The 16,360-nt window shown below is 43.2% G+C and overlaps 2 protein-coding genes across 3 annotated transcripts; both read right to left on the bottom strand.

The window, feature by feature from the left end:
* Positions 1 to 46: 46 nt before the first annotated feature.
* adap2 (ArfGAP with dual PH domains 2) lies at positions 47 to 5,007 on the bottom strand. The gene is made up of 11 exons (XM_070981238.1): positions 4,798 to 5,007; positions 4,069 to 4,193; positions 3,858 to 3,949; positions 3,350 to 3,438; positions 2,995 to 3,107; positions 2,127 to 2,276; positions 1,927 to 2,010; positions 1,639 to 1,701; positions 1,356 to 1,433; positions 1,019 to 1,247; positions 47 to 619 (listed from the first exon to the last, which is right to left on the bottom strand). Exons 1-11 carry the CDS (start codon positions 4,883 to 4,885, stop codon positions 591 to 593), a joined length of 1,140 nt encoding a protein of 379 aa, XP_070837339.1. The 5' UTR covers positions 4,886 to 5,007; the 3' UTR covers positions 47 to 590.
* Positions 5,008 to 5,327: 320 nt separating this feature from the next.
* On the bottom strand, positions 5,328 to 16,066 carry atad5a (ATPase family AAA domain containing 5a). Of its 2 annotated transcripts, XM_070982048.1 has the most exons (22): positions 15,671 to 16,066; positions 15,189 to 15,252; positions 13,278 to 15,073; positions 13,012 to 13,096; positions 12,744 to 12,902; positions 12,493 to 12,628; positions 12,147 to 12,407; positions 11,624 to 11,769; positions 11,217 to 11,367; positions 10,602 to 10,925; positions 10,022 to 10,115; positions 9,768 to 9,850; positions 9,540 to 9,676; positions 9,278 to 9,455; positions 8,973 to 9,140; positions 8,636 to 8,863; positions 8,444 to 8,508; positions 7,990 to 8,179; positions 7,686 to 7,840; positions 6,698 to 7,581; positions 6,399 to 6,557; positions 5,328 to 6,201 (listed from the first exon to the last, which is right to left on the bottom strand). In XM_070982048.1, exons 2-22 carry the CDS (start codon positions 15,240 to 15,242, stop codon positions 6,123 to 6,125), a joined length of 5,532 nt encoding a protein of 1,843 aa, XP_070838149.1. In that variant the 5' UTR covers positions 15,243 to 15,252; positions 15,671 to 16,066; the 3' UTR covers positions 5,328 to 6,122. The 2 variants fall into 2 exon arrangements, with proteins under 2 accessions (XP_070838149.1, XP_070838150.1); XM_070982049.1 differs by lacking the exon at positions 15,671 to 16,066 and having other exon boundaries at positions 15,189 to 15,264.
* Between the last annotated feature and the right edge of the window lie 294 nt (positions 16,067 to 16,360).

Raw genomic sequence — 16,360 nt, 5'->3', positions numbered from 1 at the left:
CTTAACAGTACTGATTGTTATAGTTTCTGTACAAACATACAATTTTAGATCGAAAAGAGTTTATTATGTTTTAAAGCACACGTAATCAAAAAAAGAAGTATTTTTTTTCTTTTTGAACCTAGTGTCAAGAAACATGTTTAGTATAAAAAAGAAAAATATATGCTTATTCATTAGGAAGTTTAAAACTATAAAAGTGGAGAAACATCATAAATAGACCATGATGACATGCAGTGGTTGTAACCAATCTCTATTACAATATAACAGTGCTGCACTAATGAGTGGTGTATGTTTGGCCATGAGAGTGATCGTGCATAATGATGCAATGCCTTCTGAAGTCTAAGATTGAACATCAGATATGGTGTCAGTAAAGGGAGAGGATGGAAGTCTTTAATCCACACTGTGGCACACAGCATCAACAGAATCATGCTTCAAGATGCTTCACTGAGAGTCAGTCCTGGGAGCCACATTGTGAACATTCAGTCCTGATAGAGTGCCGTGGTAATCTGCTGTGCTACAATGGTCCCTGCAGTAGTTCTATGTGATTTCAAGTGCTGTGGTCTTCTCCTGCCTTTGACACACCTCTCTGTAGTTTATTTTTTATACTTGATGTTGGCTTCAACTGGAATGAGAAACAAGAGACATAATTCAGTGGTGGAGCACGGCAACTTTCTGTGGTGCTGTGTACAGGTTTGTGCGAGCATGAACAAATGTGAGTACAGGTGAATAGTCTAGACTAACTTTGCAGAGAAAATCTGGAGTAGATAAACCAAATAACTCAGTAACCGTGCTTTTTTTCTTATTTGCCTGTGGCATGGCTCTATGGATGACAACATCAAGGTATCCACTGGTCAGTCTGCCAAATTGGTCCAGACTGAAATACCTCAACAATTATTTGGTGATCCCTTCACTGTCTAATTAGAATCAGCTTCACATGACAGGAATGACTAGAATGTGGTTGTGTGTGTGGATATTAGAAAGGTACATTGACATGTTTGCATTATCTTCTAGCCTTGCTTACTGGTATAATCCTGCGGTGCCATGGGCCTGTAAAGGACCTGTCTGAGGGCATCCAGCCACTCTCTCTGCTCCCTCTCCTGCTCGCACATGAAGACAAACTGTCGCTCGGGCGTCTCCACCATAACGCCACACTTCCACTTATTTCCCCGAGCGTGCTTGGGGACACACTCCTTCACAGAGTAACCTTTGCTTTCTGTGCCGATGAAGATGACGCCCAACTCCTCTGCATCCTACATTCACAATAATGAACATTGAAACACAATGGTAGTTAAAGTGCTTGACAAACGATGTGCCTGACAAATCATTACAGCAGAGCACAGCATTGGTTTTGTCCTCACCAACTGGCCTTTGAAGTAGAACAACTTCCTTTTTTGAGAGTCCAAAATAAACCACCTCCTTTTGAATGGCTCCTTTTGCTGTTATAAAAAAAAACCACATTTAATATTAACACTTTACCTGAAATGTTCACCCTTTCAATACCACCTTCTATCAAGCCAATTGCCTCTTACAAAAAAATGCAGTTCAAGTATGTTTGAATATGCGTGTTTGTGTCTGTAAGAGTACATACATAGTAGAGACGTATTTGCATATGTCTGAACTTTTTGTTCTTGAATGACTTACCAATGGCCCTGTCTTTTCCATGTACCCCTCTTTGAGGTAATTTCTTGTTATCTTTGGTATCAGCTGACAAAGAGACAAAGGCACACGTGTATTATGCTTTAAAGCATGAAAGTGAAAACAGGCAAGTTCCTGTTCTACTGCTGATGACTGAAAGTGAAAGTTCAGTTCCTCTAATGTTGTCTATTTAGAGTGTATTTTAGAGTGTATCAACATCTTGGAGTTGCTGAAAGGTGAATATGAGCAAATATTTTGTCAGTTTATTTGGTGATATGAAGGTTTGCGGCCTACTTCTTCGTCACTTCCAGTCGGGTATGCCGTCTTCAGGTATGCATAGCGAGCGGCACGGATGGCGTTGTACCACGTGACTATTTCCTAGAGGAAAAGAAGAGACCCTAAGCTTCTCCATTTCCCCAAAGCGACTGCATGACAATCAGCATAACAACTGCTGGTTACTGTTATTTATACTTCGGTTGATCATGCAGTCCCACCTCAGGACTCTCGTGATAAACATAGAGGCTTCTGGTGTGATCGTCATCTTGGTAGGTGAGCTGCAGCCCGTGAGGATGACCAATTTTCTCGGGTTGAAAGGTGGCGTTTAGGTCCTTGATGGAGATTACAGCTTTAGGGCCTTTGGACTCCTAGAACACAAATATATGGATGTGCACTTGATGGTTGGTAGAAATGAAACAACTGGAGTTAATTAGCATGTTGCTGTTTGTAAATTCATTTTTAGTCTTGCAAGCAGCATGACCCTGAAATTTGGTGCAGGCATTCATGGTCCTCAGAGGATGAAGCTTAAGGACTCCGATGATCCCTTGAGGCACCAGCAGGTTGACATTTTTGGTTGTTATTGCAATGCCTGGACAACTACTCCAGAGGAGACCCCAGTGGATGAGCTGTAATAATTTTGGCGATCCTCTGATCTTTCCTCTAGCGCCATCATTAGGTGTTCAGTGCTAATTAGCAAATTAAGGTTTGCTAAAATATCTAAACTAAGATAGTGAACATGGTAAACATTATACCTGCTAAAATCACGATGCCTGCATTGTCCATGTGTGCATGTTTGCATGCAGACTTGAGCATTTAGCTAAAAGCACCACTGAGCCTCGAAGTGCATGGCTAGATACTCTTAGTCTTGTTTTCCTTTTTTTTCTTTTTTTGTCTTTGCGGAGCAAAAAGCAGCAATGATTAATTAACATTGTAATTGCTGAACTACTGTAGATCAATTCAAAGCAATACACATGCATGCATACATGCGAGACATTCATATAAACTCCATGATTAAATTGTTTTAAAAAGCTCATTGTTCTTTTATGTCAGTGCAGTTCAACTGTGCTAGAGCTGCAGGGAACTCACATTTTCCTTGTTGTAGTAGGTAAGGATAAATTCTCTCTCCGACAGCACAAACTTCCTCTTCTGAAACTGTGTGTTCTCTTTCCCTTTCTTCCACAGCATCCCTTCATAGAAACCTGGATTCGGTTCAAGAAATCCAATAAGTCAGCTGCTTCAATACACTTACTCAGAGTTAGTATGTTTTGGGAGCATGGCTAAACGTTTTGCAAAGTGTGAAATCCCAGACAGTTTTCACTTCCTGTTTCATCATGCAAAGAACAGGTTTTTCTTGCACAGTTCTGCATGTGTATGAGGAACCATATTTTTCATATTAGTTTTACACCAATGGGCTGCATGTTCTACAGTTAGAAAACATCACCTGTGGTATATGAAATGGGTGGATACTTGGTTTCTCCTGTGAATTCCATCCTTTCATATTTGGCCCGAATCCACTGCTCCCTTAAAACACTGCAGTTCAACAGCAAACATATAAATATTCTGAGACAAGCAAAACAGTTCTACAGCAGCTAGTCAACACTTTGATCCAGCAGCACAAATTCATCCATATTTCACTTCTACAGTCAGTATTTCTACTTCTCTCTATTTTAATCCCACTGCCCAGTCAGCAGTCTGTGATAATAATCATAATAATAATAATAATCATAATCATAATCATAATCATAATCATAATCATAATAATAATTTTATTTGTATAGCACTTTTCATACATAAGAAAATGTAGCAAAAAGTGCTTTACAGTCAAAGATAAATAAAATAAAGACCCCCCCATCTACACCCCCCCACACCCACACACATTCCAACATGGAGACATGAGCCAGTTACAAACACAGTTTTCTGAAGAATGACAAGATTCTGGAAAAACTTACACACAGTCATTTTCTTGGGGCCGATAGTAGTACGGTGGAACAGCTTTCTCATACGAAGCTCGGGCGCTGGCATTGCCACTGATTTTCATGACCTGTGAGGGTCCAAAAATGACACACGTACAGATTACACACGGGCACAGCCAATTCATCCTTCCACCCAAAGATCTAAGATGTTATCACAGCAATAATAACATGAAAAAACTGTCCATACCTCTACTAGCTCATCCTCCCAGAAATCCAGCTTTATGGATTTGACCCGGCTGGACAGGCTGCGATGGACGCCAGAGCAATTCAGACACACAAACACACCCAGCTTGTAACATGCCCAGTCTGGATCTGTGTTGTGCAGAAGAGGTGGGATTCAAATGCAACACACTATCCAGCATGTGGAGCCCAATTTACCCCCCTCTCCTCCCACTTTACCTGCCATGGACACTGTATTCCTATGCTGGAATATTGTAAAGTGGAAGTTTGTGTGTATTTTGGGAATATGCACCATGAGAGCATGAGATCACCTTCAAACTACATTTTGTAACAAAAGCTTTCCTTAAGGAAAGCTTTTATCATACAATCTTGCATCATGCATCATTTGATGAGTGAATATTCCCATAAAAAAATATAGTCTATCAAACTATTGGTTGGTTACCCGCCTTGCTTGCCAAAGTGTGTTGAAGCAGCTGATGATTAGAAAAACAATTACATTCCTTTCTTATATAAATCACTTAAACACCACTTAGACTGTATCTTATCATGTAAAAAAAAATCATTTAACAAGAGAAAGTAATCTGATTATCTTTACGCCGCTAACAATAGTGTAGAAGAGTTTCTGATAAAAACAAATTTGGAACAAGCTTTGAAAAACCCGTACACGTGAATCCAGCTTTAGCTCATACTTGTTCTTCCATTACCAGTGACTGACTGACGTGGACATGCTGCTTACCGGGCGCGCCGCAGTCGGCGCACCGGCTGTTGTCCGGCTGCTTCACCAGTTCCAGTAAAATCTTTTTGTTGCGTTCACGGTTTGCCATTTCGGTGCAAAGTTAGGATCTCTTCTCACACGGCGATGAATCCCGCTGTCGACAGTAAACATGATGTTCAACACGCATCACACAGGGGGAAATGCAAAATGACAAAATGTCCACTTGAAAACTGGAACTTGGTGTTGGATGTCACAACACAAAGCAGGCGCGGACCTCCCTCTGCAGCGGCACCAGAGAAAACAATGAGTCGTTTGGTCACCGGGGTTTTTCTAACAACCTACCTTTTTGCCTCCAAATACAAGCGCTGACGAGGTATTCATTCACGCCTTTCATGACAGTCTCACCTGAAACCAGTCTGGCCACTGTGCAGTGGCAAAGGCATTTCCAAAACACTGAACGCAAACAACCATCACGTCACGCTCAGCTACACACCATCAGTCACACTGAGGTCAGGATGGAAGTGAACACACGATGCTACGATTTATTTATTTGGTTGTGATAAATCTTTATTTGGTCACAACAAAACCCACTGTGGATACCTAACGAAAACAAAAAAAGCTAAAACGTGTACAATGTGAAAGTGAGTTTAACTTTCTGTGAAAAGCTGCCTGCCATTGATGAACAGAAACAGGATCCCGGGTGCACCAACAGTACTTTGTGTAGAGAATAATGATGTACACACAGCCTTTACAAACCCAGAGGAAAATACTATTTTACATTTAAACGTCTTACAAATCATTAATGATACATACTTGCTCCTAAAAACCAATGTCTACTTGATAAAAACACTTTGCAAAAAAGCAAAGCATACTGATACACAAGACTTCCTTGTATTAAACACTACTGTACAAAAAAAAAAATAAACCTGCACACTGCAGCACAACGTAATATTACAAAAATCATACAAAGTAGTAATCTTTAGTGCATTCCTTGACAGCACCAAACTGTGCTGAATCAGAGAACATTTGAGGTTAGTAAGCTGTGGTGAGAATGCCGTTTCTGGTTCAGTGATTCCATCATTTCCACCTTTGAACACGTGGGAGCTTCACCGGAGTCCTTTGTGTGCACACACCTCTGACCGGCTAGACACCTCAGCTCACGCCAAGGTCAGGATCATCAAGAGACACCAGGCCAACGCTGACTTACACCACTGCCTGATGATTTGGCCTTATGTCACAACACAACCTGTATATGTGGTCCTTCCAATTTAATTGCCAGACCATAAAAGTGTGACCTTTTTGTTGAAGGCCTCTGTGGTCATGAGACATCTGATCTCCTCTACGGCTTAGGGGAAATCTTCAGCCAGGTGCTGTAGAGTGCTCTTATCAAGACCCACTTGGATTGCGTCGAGGTAGTGCAGGAACCTGGAGAAGGAAACACAGCTCAGTTTTCTGCAGACCTGTTGCAACAGACTGAAGTTGCCCAAAGTTCAAATTCAGTTTACACTTTAACAAGCTTACTTGTAGCCTGTCAGTCATACGCGCTTGGTGTTGAAACAAAAAACAAAACGATGGCTGCCTGTAAAGAGGCACTTTACAACATTTTACCCCTGCATGCTCACCTTCGTTTAACCTTGCCCTGCTCCTTAAGCTGCTCTGATCTGCAGATGGTGCGTAAGGCTGGCAAGTAGTCCAGAGCAGCTGCTGGTCTGTTGCACAGAGTCCCAAACACTCCTCTGAACGTCAGACTCTCCATCACTTCTCTCCTCCGCTGGACCAGCCTGGAAAATACCAAAATGCATTAACTTTCTTTTAACTGATCTAAGTTTGGCTAAACAGGTCAGAGTTATAGTTTATTAATTCTGTGACCAATATCATACTGGTTGGGTCACAGTGCAGGAAGTTGATGAGTAAGACTCACTGTGGTTGACAGGGGCCATCCTGAGTGAAGCTGTAACCTTCTCGATGGGCGGCAACAGGGAGGGTGAGCTCTGCTGCAGCCTCCTTTCCCAGCTCTCCTTCTAGTTGTTGGGCTTTGTCCCAGGCCTCCGTTACTGAAACCCGACACTTGTGGAAGCTCAGAGCCTCCACAGCAGCCAAAATCTCCAAGGCACGCTCTCCTCTCACCCAGCTCCCTCCGTCAATTTCAACCCTCGACTCATCTGTCATCCCATCCTTCACCACGGCACTGACTGGTAATGTTCTGTGATTGTCAGCTCCCTCTGGAGGAGTAAGCAAAGAGGAGTCCATATAGGACATGTTGTCGAAGAAGTCAGCTATTGATTCTAGACACTGGGAGACTGGGACACTTTTCAGCCGCTCCTCAGAAGTCAGTGGCTTCCTCTTCACCGTCTGTGAAAATAAACTGTCTCTGACTTCCTCCTTCACCTGAGGAGCACCCTGCAGCTTGCGGAGAGACAGAAAACTGTCTTCTGAGTCCGAGTCAGAGTGCATTCCATCTTGGTCAGGGAGACGGTGCCGCCTCTTGGTCTTTCTCATTGTGTTTGACATTTTGACTGGACTGCCATCGTCCGAGCAATCCGGCGATTCTGCTGTGTGCAATAACCTGTTACCAGACGGGAGCATGTCAAACTGCGGACAGGTGGACGGCAGCTCTTTTGGATTAATAGAGGGATGGTCTTGTGATACAGACACAGATTGTTCAGGTTTGTAGGTGGAGGTAGTCAACTGTGTGAGTGGTAGATGTAAGAGTGTCTCCATGTTGGAATAGAGCAGGTCGACTCCTTGACGCCTGCTGTTTACCAGCAGCTCCCAGCACAACGCCTCCTTCACCGGACTCCGGCTCTGTTGACAACACATACCCCGTCAGTATCATATCAGTACAATATGAACAAAGATAAGACAAAACCACTCACACTGTGAGAGTATGTGGTAAATGAAGAGTTTACCCTGAGCAGGTCCCAAATGTCTCTCTCAGGTTCAACATTCAGCAGGCCGAGCATGCTGTCAGTGCAGCCGGTGTCACAGGGAGGGGGGGTGGGTGGGTCAGTCACTGTGCACACAGACAGGGCGGCTGCCTCTTCAGTCTCTGACTTAAGTTCAGCTTTTTAAAAAAAATGAGGGGAAAATACTATTTATGTTTATGGTATGTTATAATAGTAGCAGTAAAAAGTGCTTCACCTAATGAAAAAATAAATGAGACAGTAATAAAAATATAGTCAAAAGTAAACTTCCTCCAGCTTATTTCCTCACCATTCCTGTCAGTGTGTGTCAGGGGCCTGGTTATGTAGCAGCCTCCTCCGCTGCGAGTCCAGAACTGCAGCTGCAGTAAACTCTGCCTGATATCACAGCCGTTGAGCCGAAGCAGAGAGTTGACGTCCCGTTGGTCTGTCCGCATGTCCTCTGCCAGACACAACAGCTGCAGGAAGCTGCTCACATCCAGCTGCAGCAGGGAGCAAAAACTGACCAATGACCAAAAAAAGTACTTCTGATAACTGAGCCACAACCCATTCAATGAATAAGACAGTCCACACATAAACAGAGTTTGTCCTCCTTTGAGTTCTCCAAAAGCTCCTTTTTCAGTGACCTAAAAGCTGCATTTGTGTGTGGACTAGAGACCAAAATGAACAGAAAAATCTGTTTTGGAAAATACCCATGTACGTGTGGACTAGGCAGACAAATGTATGTTAAGAAATCATCCACTCACCACTGAGGGTGGTCTGAAATGGATCTCTTCAAAGTTGCCATCAAACATGGTGCTGAATGCAGGATCTACAAAACATACAAGATTTCATTTAAACCAAAAAGACCAGACACAGAGTGTAAAGTACATAAAGCAAATACAATTAACACAGCTGGCCTGGAAGACATAGCCTTTGACCTTCCACTTTCTACTCACCGCTGGTGGTGAGGATGACTGGCCTCTTGGTAGTGGTCATAAACGTCTTGATGGCAGCTAGAAACCCTGAGTCATCATCGAAAATAACATCCACTTCTTCAAACAGGATAAGCGAGGTGGCGGTCTTCTTGCTCTGATCGTCGTTGGTTTTCTCGGTTGGTGATTTGACTGCAGGGTCTTTGTGCTTGCTGACACGCTCATTTGCTTTTATGACTTTCTTGGAAGCAGCTGTATGAGGAGATTAGGGAGACAGACAAAAACATATATATAGGAAAACTTTCCATGAAGGTTATTGTGTTAATAAAAAAAAAAATCAACACACTGAGGGTGGATTTACCCATTTGTTCAGTCTTCTTAGTGTTAGGTGTCTCCTTGTTGGTGGGTCGCCCCATTTTGAAGAAGTTGGCTAAAGAGGTGGGAGCCAGGGTTCCTCTTTTAGCACCTCTTGGGGACTGGGGATGTTTCCTAGGAGACGAAACCACCCTCCGAGGAGAGTTAATCTTTCCTAGAAGATGAAGAAAACAATTAATCTTGGAATATTCCTACCGTATACAACCACATACAAAGTCTGCATAAAACATTCGCTCTCACAAGCCAGCGGCTCATTAGAAACAGTGTTCTCAATGTCAGCTCTGTACATACTGGGAGAGGATCCAGGCCGGAGAGCGCCAGCGCTGCTGCTTGTGCCGTAACTGTTGAAGTAGGTGGGTTTGTGGGCATTGACCCCCTGACTGTCCACCTGGTGTGACTGAGTGGCTTCCTTCAGCTGCGACAGAATTAGGCGACCACTCCGCTGAGAAGAAGCATTCACCTCAAACACCTTGAGAGACCAGAGGGAAGGGAGGAAATGAGGGCGCTGAATCCTACACAAATCTCACAGATGTGTACCTTGAAGCTTCTGTACCTTAAAGCCAAGCTCCTGGGCACACGCATAGACTGCAGCTGTCTTTCCAACTCCAGTGGGTCCTGTGATGAGCATTGTATTACACAACATGTCCTCCCCATCCTGGGAGTCCTCTTCTCCACAGTCCCAGTCTGAGTCTGAACACAAAGAGCCACCACGCAGTCAAAACAAACACAGCAGAGGCAGTTATGAGAAGAAAGAAAAGTTTGTGTTTTTCTAATCTCCCACCATTGCTGTCTTCTTCTCGTTTCTTGTCTTTCAGCTTTTTTCTCTCTTCTCGGTCTGCGCGGAGTTTCCATTCCTTTAGCCAGCTGCATGAAAAGAATAAATAAATAATAATAAAAAAAAACATTAAACATTCAACCCCCTGTTCCTGATTTATGACGCAAATTTACATAATAGACTAAGAGAGTATAAAGCAAAAATAGTGGCTGCTGTTCTTATAGAGGATCAGTGAAATTAAAGCGGTTTTAGTTTCTCACCTGTGCAGCCTCCTGACTGAGGCAGCGTTGCCGATGATGTCGCTGGAGTGCTGAGGCTGATATTTGTCTGTCCATAACACATCCTCTTTCACATCTGTAGAACAAGCTTGAGACTGAGTTTGAGGCTTTAAATATTTGCTATGTGACAAAACATAAGAACCAACCAAGTCTACAGACACTAACTTCATGAACAGAGCAGATATGTAAACAATGATGGCACCAATGATCTCTTGCTAGCATACCATTAGTTGTTATGCCAGTTTGGTAGCTGTGTTTTCTTCTCATGGGTGGCTTTTAAGATAATTACACATTGTTGTGGTGGAGTCAATGACAGCAACTCTATTGTTAGTACTTAACTTCAAGCACTGAATCTTTACTTTAGTTTGCCTTCACTGACAGAGCCAATCACCTGTGGCACTGATAATGACAAATAGTGGAGGGTAAGTTTAAAAACATCTGATGTCATAACAGCAGTTTCCTAATTGGATGATATATTGTCTACTGATCCCAAGTTCATAGAGTGTTATAATGAAAAAGAAATAAAATAAAATCGGGTGATTTAGCACATTCAATTCGTTACCTTTTCCAGTGTCCTCTCCAAAAGGCAAGTCGTCATGCACAACAACACAGTTCTCTTCAGATGGGATGGGAGTAGCTTTGACAGAAGGCTTGGCTTCCTCGTTTCCCTCCTCCTCTAGCCTGGATCTCCGAGTTCGTCTCGTACGACCTCCCTTTTTTGTTGGCTCAGGCTCAGCTGTGGAAATTTTCTCTTCTGAGGAACTGGTCCGCTGTTTCTTAGCCACCTTCACTGTCACTTCCCCTTCACCATCCGTCCTCTTCCTCTTCCCTCCTACTGGTTCTGCTGGCAATGTGGTGCTTGTGGGTTTGGTTACATCCTCTGGTCCTAGTAGGTAACATGCCAATGATGTTGAGAATCATTTAGATTTTATGTTCTACTTTCTGGCTGAAGTCTATTTTAAATTGATTGTCAGCATTAACTGATTAAAATACTGCCCCGATATTTGTGCTTTGAGGGCAGCGTGGATAACTTCCAAACTCATATTGGGTAAATGCTGAATACAGGTAAAATGATTAAAGAAATCAAGCTTACTAACAGCCTACAGGAAACAGTTACTGCAACCTGATGTTTTGCCACACAACATATCTACTTTTGCTTCAGTGCAGTAAGACTGACCTGAGGCTGTGCACTGCTGCTGGTGGTCAGCACGTCTCTTCAGGAAGCGAGTGATGAACATCTTAACGGGGAAAAGAGGGTTGGAGGTGCTGACCTCCTCCATCAGAAGCTGGCGAACACCTTCAGAGATCTCAGGCCTCCAGCCAGAACCCTTCAAAATGGAAAATTTTATTTTGTTTGGTAATTTACAGTATACATGGTATAATCAAAATACACTACCAACCACAAATTGCACAAAAACACAAACAAAGTGGTCTGGAATAAGCATTAGTTGTGTGATTTTATGCAGACTATAGCAGCTACCTGGCTAGACAGCTAGACATGTGTTTTTGCCTTGGTCTAGAGTTGACCCTGGACATTGAGGAACAGGTGTTAGGAGAATAAAGTCATTAGTCATTTGAACATACCCGTTCACAAAAGGCTCTACGTGCTGGTTCTGTCGTCACACAAAGGGAGCCACTGACAGATGGAAGTGGGTTGGATGTTTGGCAAAGCTCTTTCAGATGACGCAGTAATGAAGACTCCGGCCAGAGTAGACTCCAAAGAGGGCAATCTGCCAGTACACAACAAAAACAAGTTTTACTGGGCGCCTCTTCATTTCCCATCATATCAATAAACTTAAAAAACAACTTATCTAACCCTATTAGAAGACAGTGGTGAGTAAGGTACTGAGATTATTTATGTAAGTAAAAAGAGAAACACTCTGTTACAAGTCAAAGTCATGAAAATACAAATTTCACACTAGTACAAAAGTATTAGCATTCAAACACGTTTTAAGTACCAACAGTAAAAGTACATTATGCACAATGGCTCATTTCAGAATACTGTACATTATATGATTGAATTATCAGTGCTTTAAGGTGTACTTCACTTTAATGTTGAAGCTGTAAAGGTGGAGCTGATTTTAATTTCTATGAAGGAACAGCCTACCATTTGGTGGCTGCTTCATGTGTATAACTGGCTGAAATGAGGAACAGGAGAGAGAGTACGCCTCCTTGCTGGCAGCCGTCTTGGCTATCTGCCTCCTGAAGGACTCGGGCAAACCACTCTTCAAGAACTCCCTGCGTGCCCTGAACTGCTCATCATCCTGGGAGTTTTCAGAGCCCTCACAGCTGCTCTCATCAAAGATGGAAATCACTGCAGACACCCTGCGAGAAGTCTTTTCTTGGCCCAGCGAGGCCACTTTGGAGCCTATGAGAAAGAAAATACACCATCATTAGATGAGATCAACAAAATGCTCGACAGTAAATGGTGATTTAGGAGTGGGACAGACTACCATGGACAGCCTTGGTCTCTTTGCCAACTTTTCCTAGAACATCATTTAGACTGCGTAAAGACTTCTGGGCTTTGCTCTTTTCTGGTGCTGTCTGAGGAGTGGCAGTCTGGTCCTCCTCCAGGCAGATGACAGAATCCTGACAAAACAAACCACATAGTGGGGAAACAAAAAATTTTGAAACAGCCTGAAGATGAATTATGAATCAACACTGAAAATCGTCAGTCATCTGTTTTGTTGGCCTTTAAGTGTACCTCAGCTTCACAGTAGCTCTTCTTGGTGGAGGCCTCCGCTCGTGCAGAACGCCTTAAGGTGCCCTTCTCCTTGACAGCAGCTTTTTTACTTTGCTGAATCACTTTGGCTTTCTCCACCAACTTCTTTGCCTGTTTCCTTTTTTTAGTGTCATTTGATGTCTGAAAAGATAAAGTGGGAGTATGAATGAGTATTTCATTGTCTTCAGCCCATCATTTTGATGTTTAAATATGTTTTATTTGTCCAATCTGTGAAATATATCATACTCACTTTAGTGGTCAAGGAATTGTTTATGCCACTTCCATCTTCAGCTTTGGTCATGGAAACATTTTTATGGACTCTAGTAAATTTAATCCTGATGAAAAAGAAAACATTTGATTAGAGCATGAAAGACAAGCAATGGCACCACAAACTACATCCCCAAAAATGATCATGAAGTTGAATCAACACCTCTAAAACAGTCTGAACAAAAAATGAACACAATAGACTGTATTAACTGTAAATGAATCAAAAATATGATTATGTGGATATGTCACCTGATTGGACTTTGTTCTGTGTCCGGTGGGCACACCATCTCTGCTACGAAGACTCCGTGTTTTGACCTGCGCGTCTTTGGGGTGGACATATTTGCAGGGCTGCCATCAGATAAAACAGCACCAGCATCCTTTGAATTGTCTTTCCCGGTTTTTCTGATGAGAGTTGTTGGGATGGCTTGCCTGACTACAGCCTCTCTTCTGGACCTCCTCACCACTGGGATGGAGGGAGTTGAGGTTATGGGAGACTCCTCTCTTTTATCATCAGCCTCGACAGTTGTGGCTGCTGTTTCTTCCACAGAAGTAGCAGCAGGTGGGGCAGTGACTGCCTCCTTTTCCTCTATAGCTCTTTTTTTGCCTTTTCTTGCCGGTTTCTTTTTAGTTACTTTGTTTTCCTGAGTGGACGCAGGGACCTGCCCAATGGAGGGTGAAATTACAGTGTCCTCTTCAGCAACTTTGTCTGCATCATCCAAAACCCTCTCTTCCTGTTGCTTCTGCTTGCCGTGGCTCTTGCCAGGCTTGTTTTTGGATCCATCCAAACTCGGCTGTTTGAAGGCAGCCATGAAGTGCTTCCTCTCCGCCTCACTGCACTTGGGTGTGGATTCACTCTCAAGCACAGCCAGCTCTAGATCTTCTTCTTGAAGAACCACATTGGATTTCCGCTTGGCAGTCACAGAGTTAGAAGGAAGTTGGTGTCCAGTCTCTACATGAGAAGACAATAGTCCCTCTACAGGGCTCAGCGCCCCTTTTCTCCTGTTGAAGATAGAAGCTAACTTTCCAACCGCCTTGGCTTCCTGTTTGGGTGAGGCTACATGCACTTCAGCCTGGATGGTGACGGTACGTGGTGAGACTCGGAAAGGTGGCTCCTCACAACCTACACTTTCTTCAGCTTTAGGGTTGTCCATCTGGTCAGTGTCCATTTCTTCTGCCTCTGTTATGATTTTACTTTCATCTTCCTTGCCCCGTTCATCTATGTCATCTTCATCCCTGTCCTGGCCCTGACTCCTCACAAATTCCTCAAAAGAGATTGTGACTGTGCTCCTGTTTAACTGAGAGACCTCATCCACATTGACTTCCATACTAACATCACACAAGGAACTCTCGGCCTCTTTCTCCTCTGGCTCTGTATGCTTTGCCTCCTGTTGCTGGTCCTGTTGCTGCTTCTTCCTAGAATTTCGTGCCACAGTTTTAATCTGTTTTGCTTTAGATTTTGAAGGTACAATTGGAGATAATTCAATACTCTTCAAATCTGGTTGAAGCTTGACATTGTTTCCACACTTGGAATCATCTTTGTGATGGTCATCTTTTTCACTGACAGTCTTAGTTGGATTCCTCTCTTCCATTCCTGTAGTAACACAGGCCTCAGCACTAAGCTGGACCACCAGGGATGCTGGATCGCTGCCAAGAACACCACAGCTCCTTATTGCTTCTGCTGAGTGTCTGTTATCATGTGGTTCTTCTAGGATCAGGCAGCTCTCCTCCACTGTGGAGCCAACAGTGTCAGCCTGCACAAGTTTCCTGACAGCTTTGCTGGCCTTTCTACTCCGTTTCTGAGACGGCTGTTTCGCTGCCACCCCTGAGCTGGTGTGTTTTTCTGCAAGCTGCCGGTTCTCTTTTGACTGTTCTGGTGAGCTGGTCTTTTCTTTAGAGGACGGAGCCTTCCGGCTAAAGTAGTCCATAATGTTGTTGGTGCGGGGAGGAGAAAAGGGTTTCTCCACAGGCTTGGGCACAGGTGAGAAATAGTTTGTGATTGTCTTGACCACAGGGCTGCCACCATTTTTGCGAGATTTCTTGCACGGCTGTAAAAGGAGAGACAAAGTTAATCAGCTACAAGAATGCTTATCATTGAAGAAAAACACTTTTGTAGCAGCTTCTGCATGCGCTACATAGCCCAAATCAGAGTGACAAAAATACCTGAGTGTCAAAGTCCTCAATGACAGATGCCATAGCCACAACACCAGCCATCATTCGAAGAGAACTAAAGCAAAAGGAAACATTGTTATATACACTGAGGTCTGAAAGGGCAGTAAATCAATATTAATTGTTGGTTCAGTGGTTTAAGCGCTGGATCAGTCCCAGCTGGGAAGCTCCTTCACATTCACCTTTGTCTCTCCTTCTTTCCTGTCTCTCTTTAGCAGAGTTATTGAACGAAGGCAAAAGCTCCACAACAATTACCTTCAGGGTTGGCATGCTTCAACGCTGGTGTTAAAAACATAACACTCATTGTCTCTGACTGTTTTAAACAAGTAAATGTATTTAAGAAGTCCATATACAGGAGATTAACATGGGACAATAAGTAGCATGAAAATGTATATTACAGCTGACACGGCGCTCAGTATCTTTTTCACTTGAATGCATTACGACAGGAAAAACAAAGGTCGAGGAAAAACACTCACCGTCAATGCTGAACCAGTCACTTGCTGACGTTACGTTACAACTCCAGAGACTTTTTTTATTCACTTGCCCGTGTGTGTGAATGAACAAGAGGCAAAGTTCATTATGTGAGGAGGACAGCTGTCTGTTGCCACCACACATAAATTTCACTGTAAAACAACAAGCTAGCAGATGTCGCTCGACGCTACTTTCAGAGCAGCCGCGCTCCTCAGCAGTCCCAAAAGTGGTCCAAACATTCTCCACCTGTCAGCCCAGGATACATGAACGAAAGTGAAAAACGTTATGTCGATATTGTCCAAATTGTCCCAAGTACGAACTCAAAATACATGTTTATGGCGTATGTAGCGCTTTCAAAAACGCGCCAGACTGGATGTGAATGAAGAGCGCCAAATACACGCGACCTTTGGCATCACTGAATTCCACCAATCACAAGAAAAGAAAATGCTTTCGTCATCGCATAACGTCGTTCGCCCATAACAAAGATGGCGCGTGGTGTCGCATTTCACGAATAGCAAAAAGTGACAGCGGCCTCTACTGGCTGTGCCAATTCAACATGACATCTTCACTGATATTACTCCAGATCACAAGTGTGAACTTTTTCATCACATATTTATAAATACATGATCTTCACATGAGGGGAAATATTTACAAAGATAAATCTAACTTACAATGAACACAATAAACACCGTTAT

This window comes from Chaetodon trifascialis, chromosome 15 (assembly GCF_039877785.1).
Source record: "Chaetodon trifascialis isolate fChaTrf1 chromosome 15, fChaTrf1.hap1, whole genome shotgun sequence".
NCBI classification, from domain to species: Eukaryota; Metazoa; Chordata; class Actinopteri; order Chaetodontiformes; family Chaetodontidae; genus Chaetodon; species Chaetodon trifascialis.
Note: the sequence above shows the minus strand (reverse complement) of the source record. Positions and strands in the feature narration are given on the sequence as shown.

What these genes read in the sequence shown, in the direction of transcription:
- adap2 (XM_070981238.1), bottom strand. Translation starts at nt 4,885, where the DNA reads ATGGCAAACCGTGAACGCAACAAAAAGATTTTACTGGAACTGGTGAAG. An exon ending in GGGAGGATGAGCTAGTAGAG is followed by an intron (nt 3,950 to 4,068) that starts GTATGGACAGTT and finishes GGACCCTCACAG; the next exon opens with GTCATGAAAATCAGTGGCAA. An exon ending in ACCCATTTCATATACCACAG is followed by an intron (nt 3,108 to 3,349) that starts GTGATGTTTTCT and finishes AACCGAATCCAG; the next exon opens with GTTTCTATGAAGGGATGCTG.
- atad5a (XM_070982048.1), bottom strand. Translation starts at nt 15,242, where the DNA reads ATGATGGCTGGTGTTGTGGCTATGGCATCTGTCATTGAGGACTTTGAC. An exon ending in ACAATTCCTTGACCACTAAA is followed by an intron (nt 12,903 to 13,011) that starts GTGAGTATGATA and finishes TTATCTTTTCAG; the next exon opens with ACATCAAATGACACTAAAAA. An exon ending in AGTCATCCTCACCACCAGCG is followed by an intron (nt 8,509 to 8,635) that starts GTGAGTAGAAAG and finishes TATGTTTTGTAG; the next exon opens with ATCCTGCATTCAGCACCATG.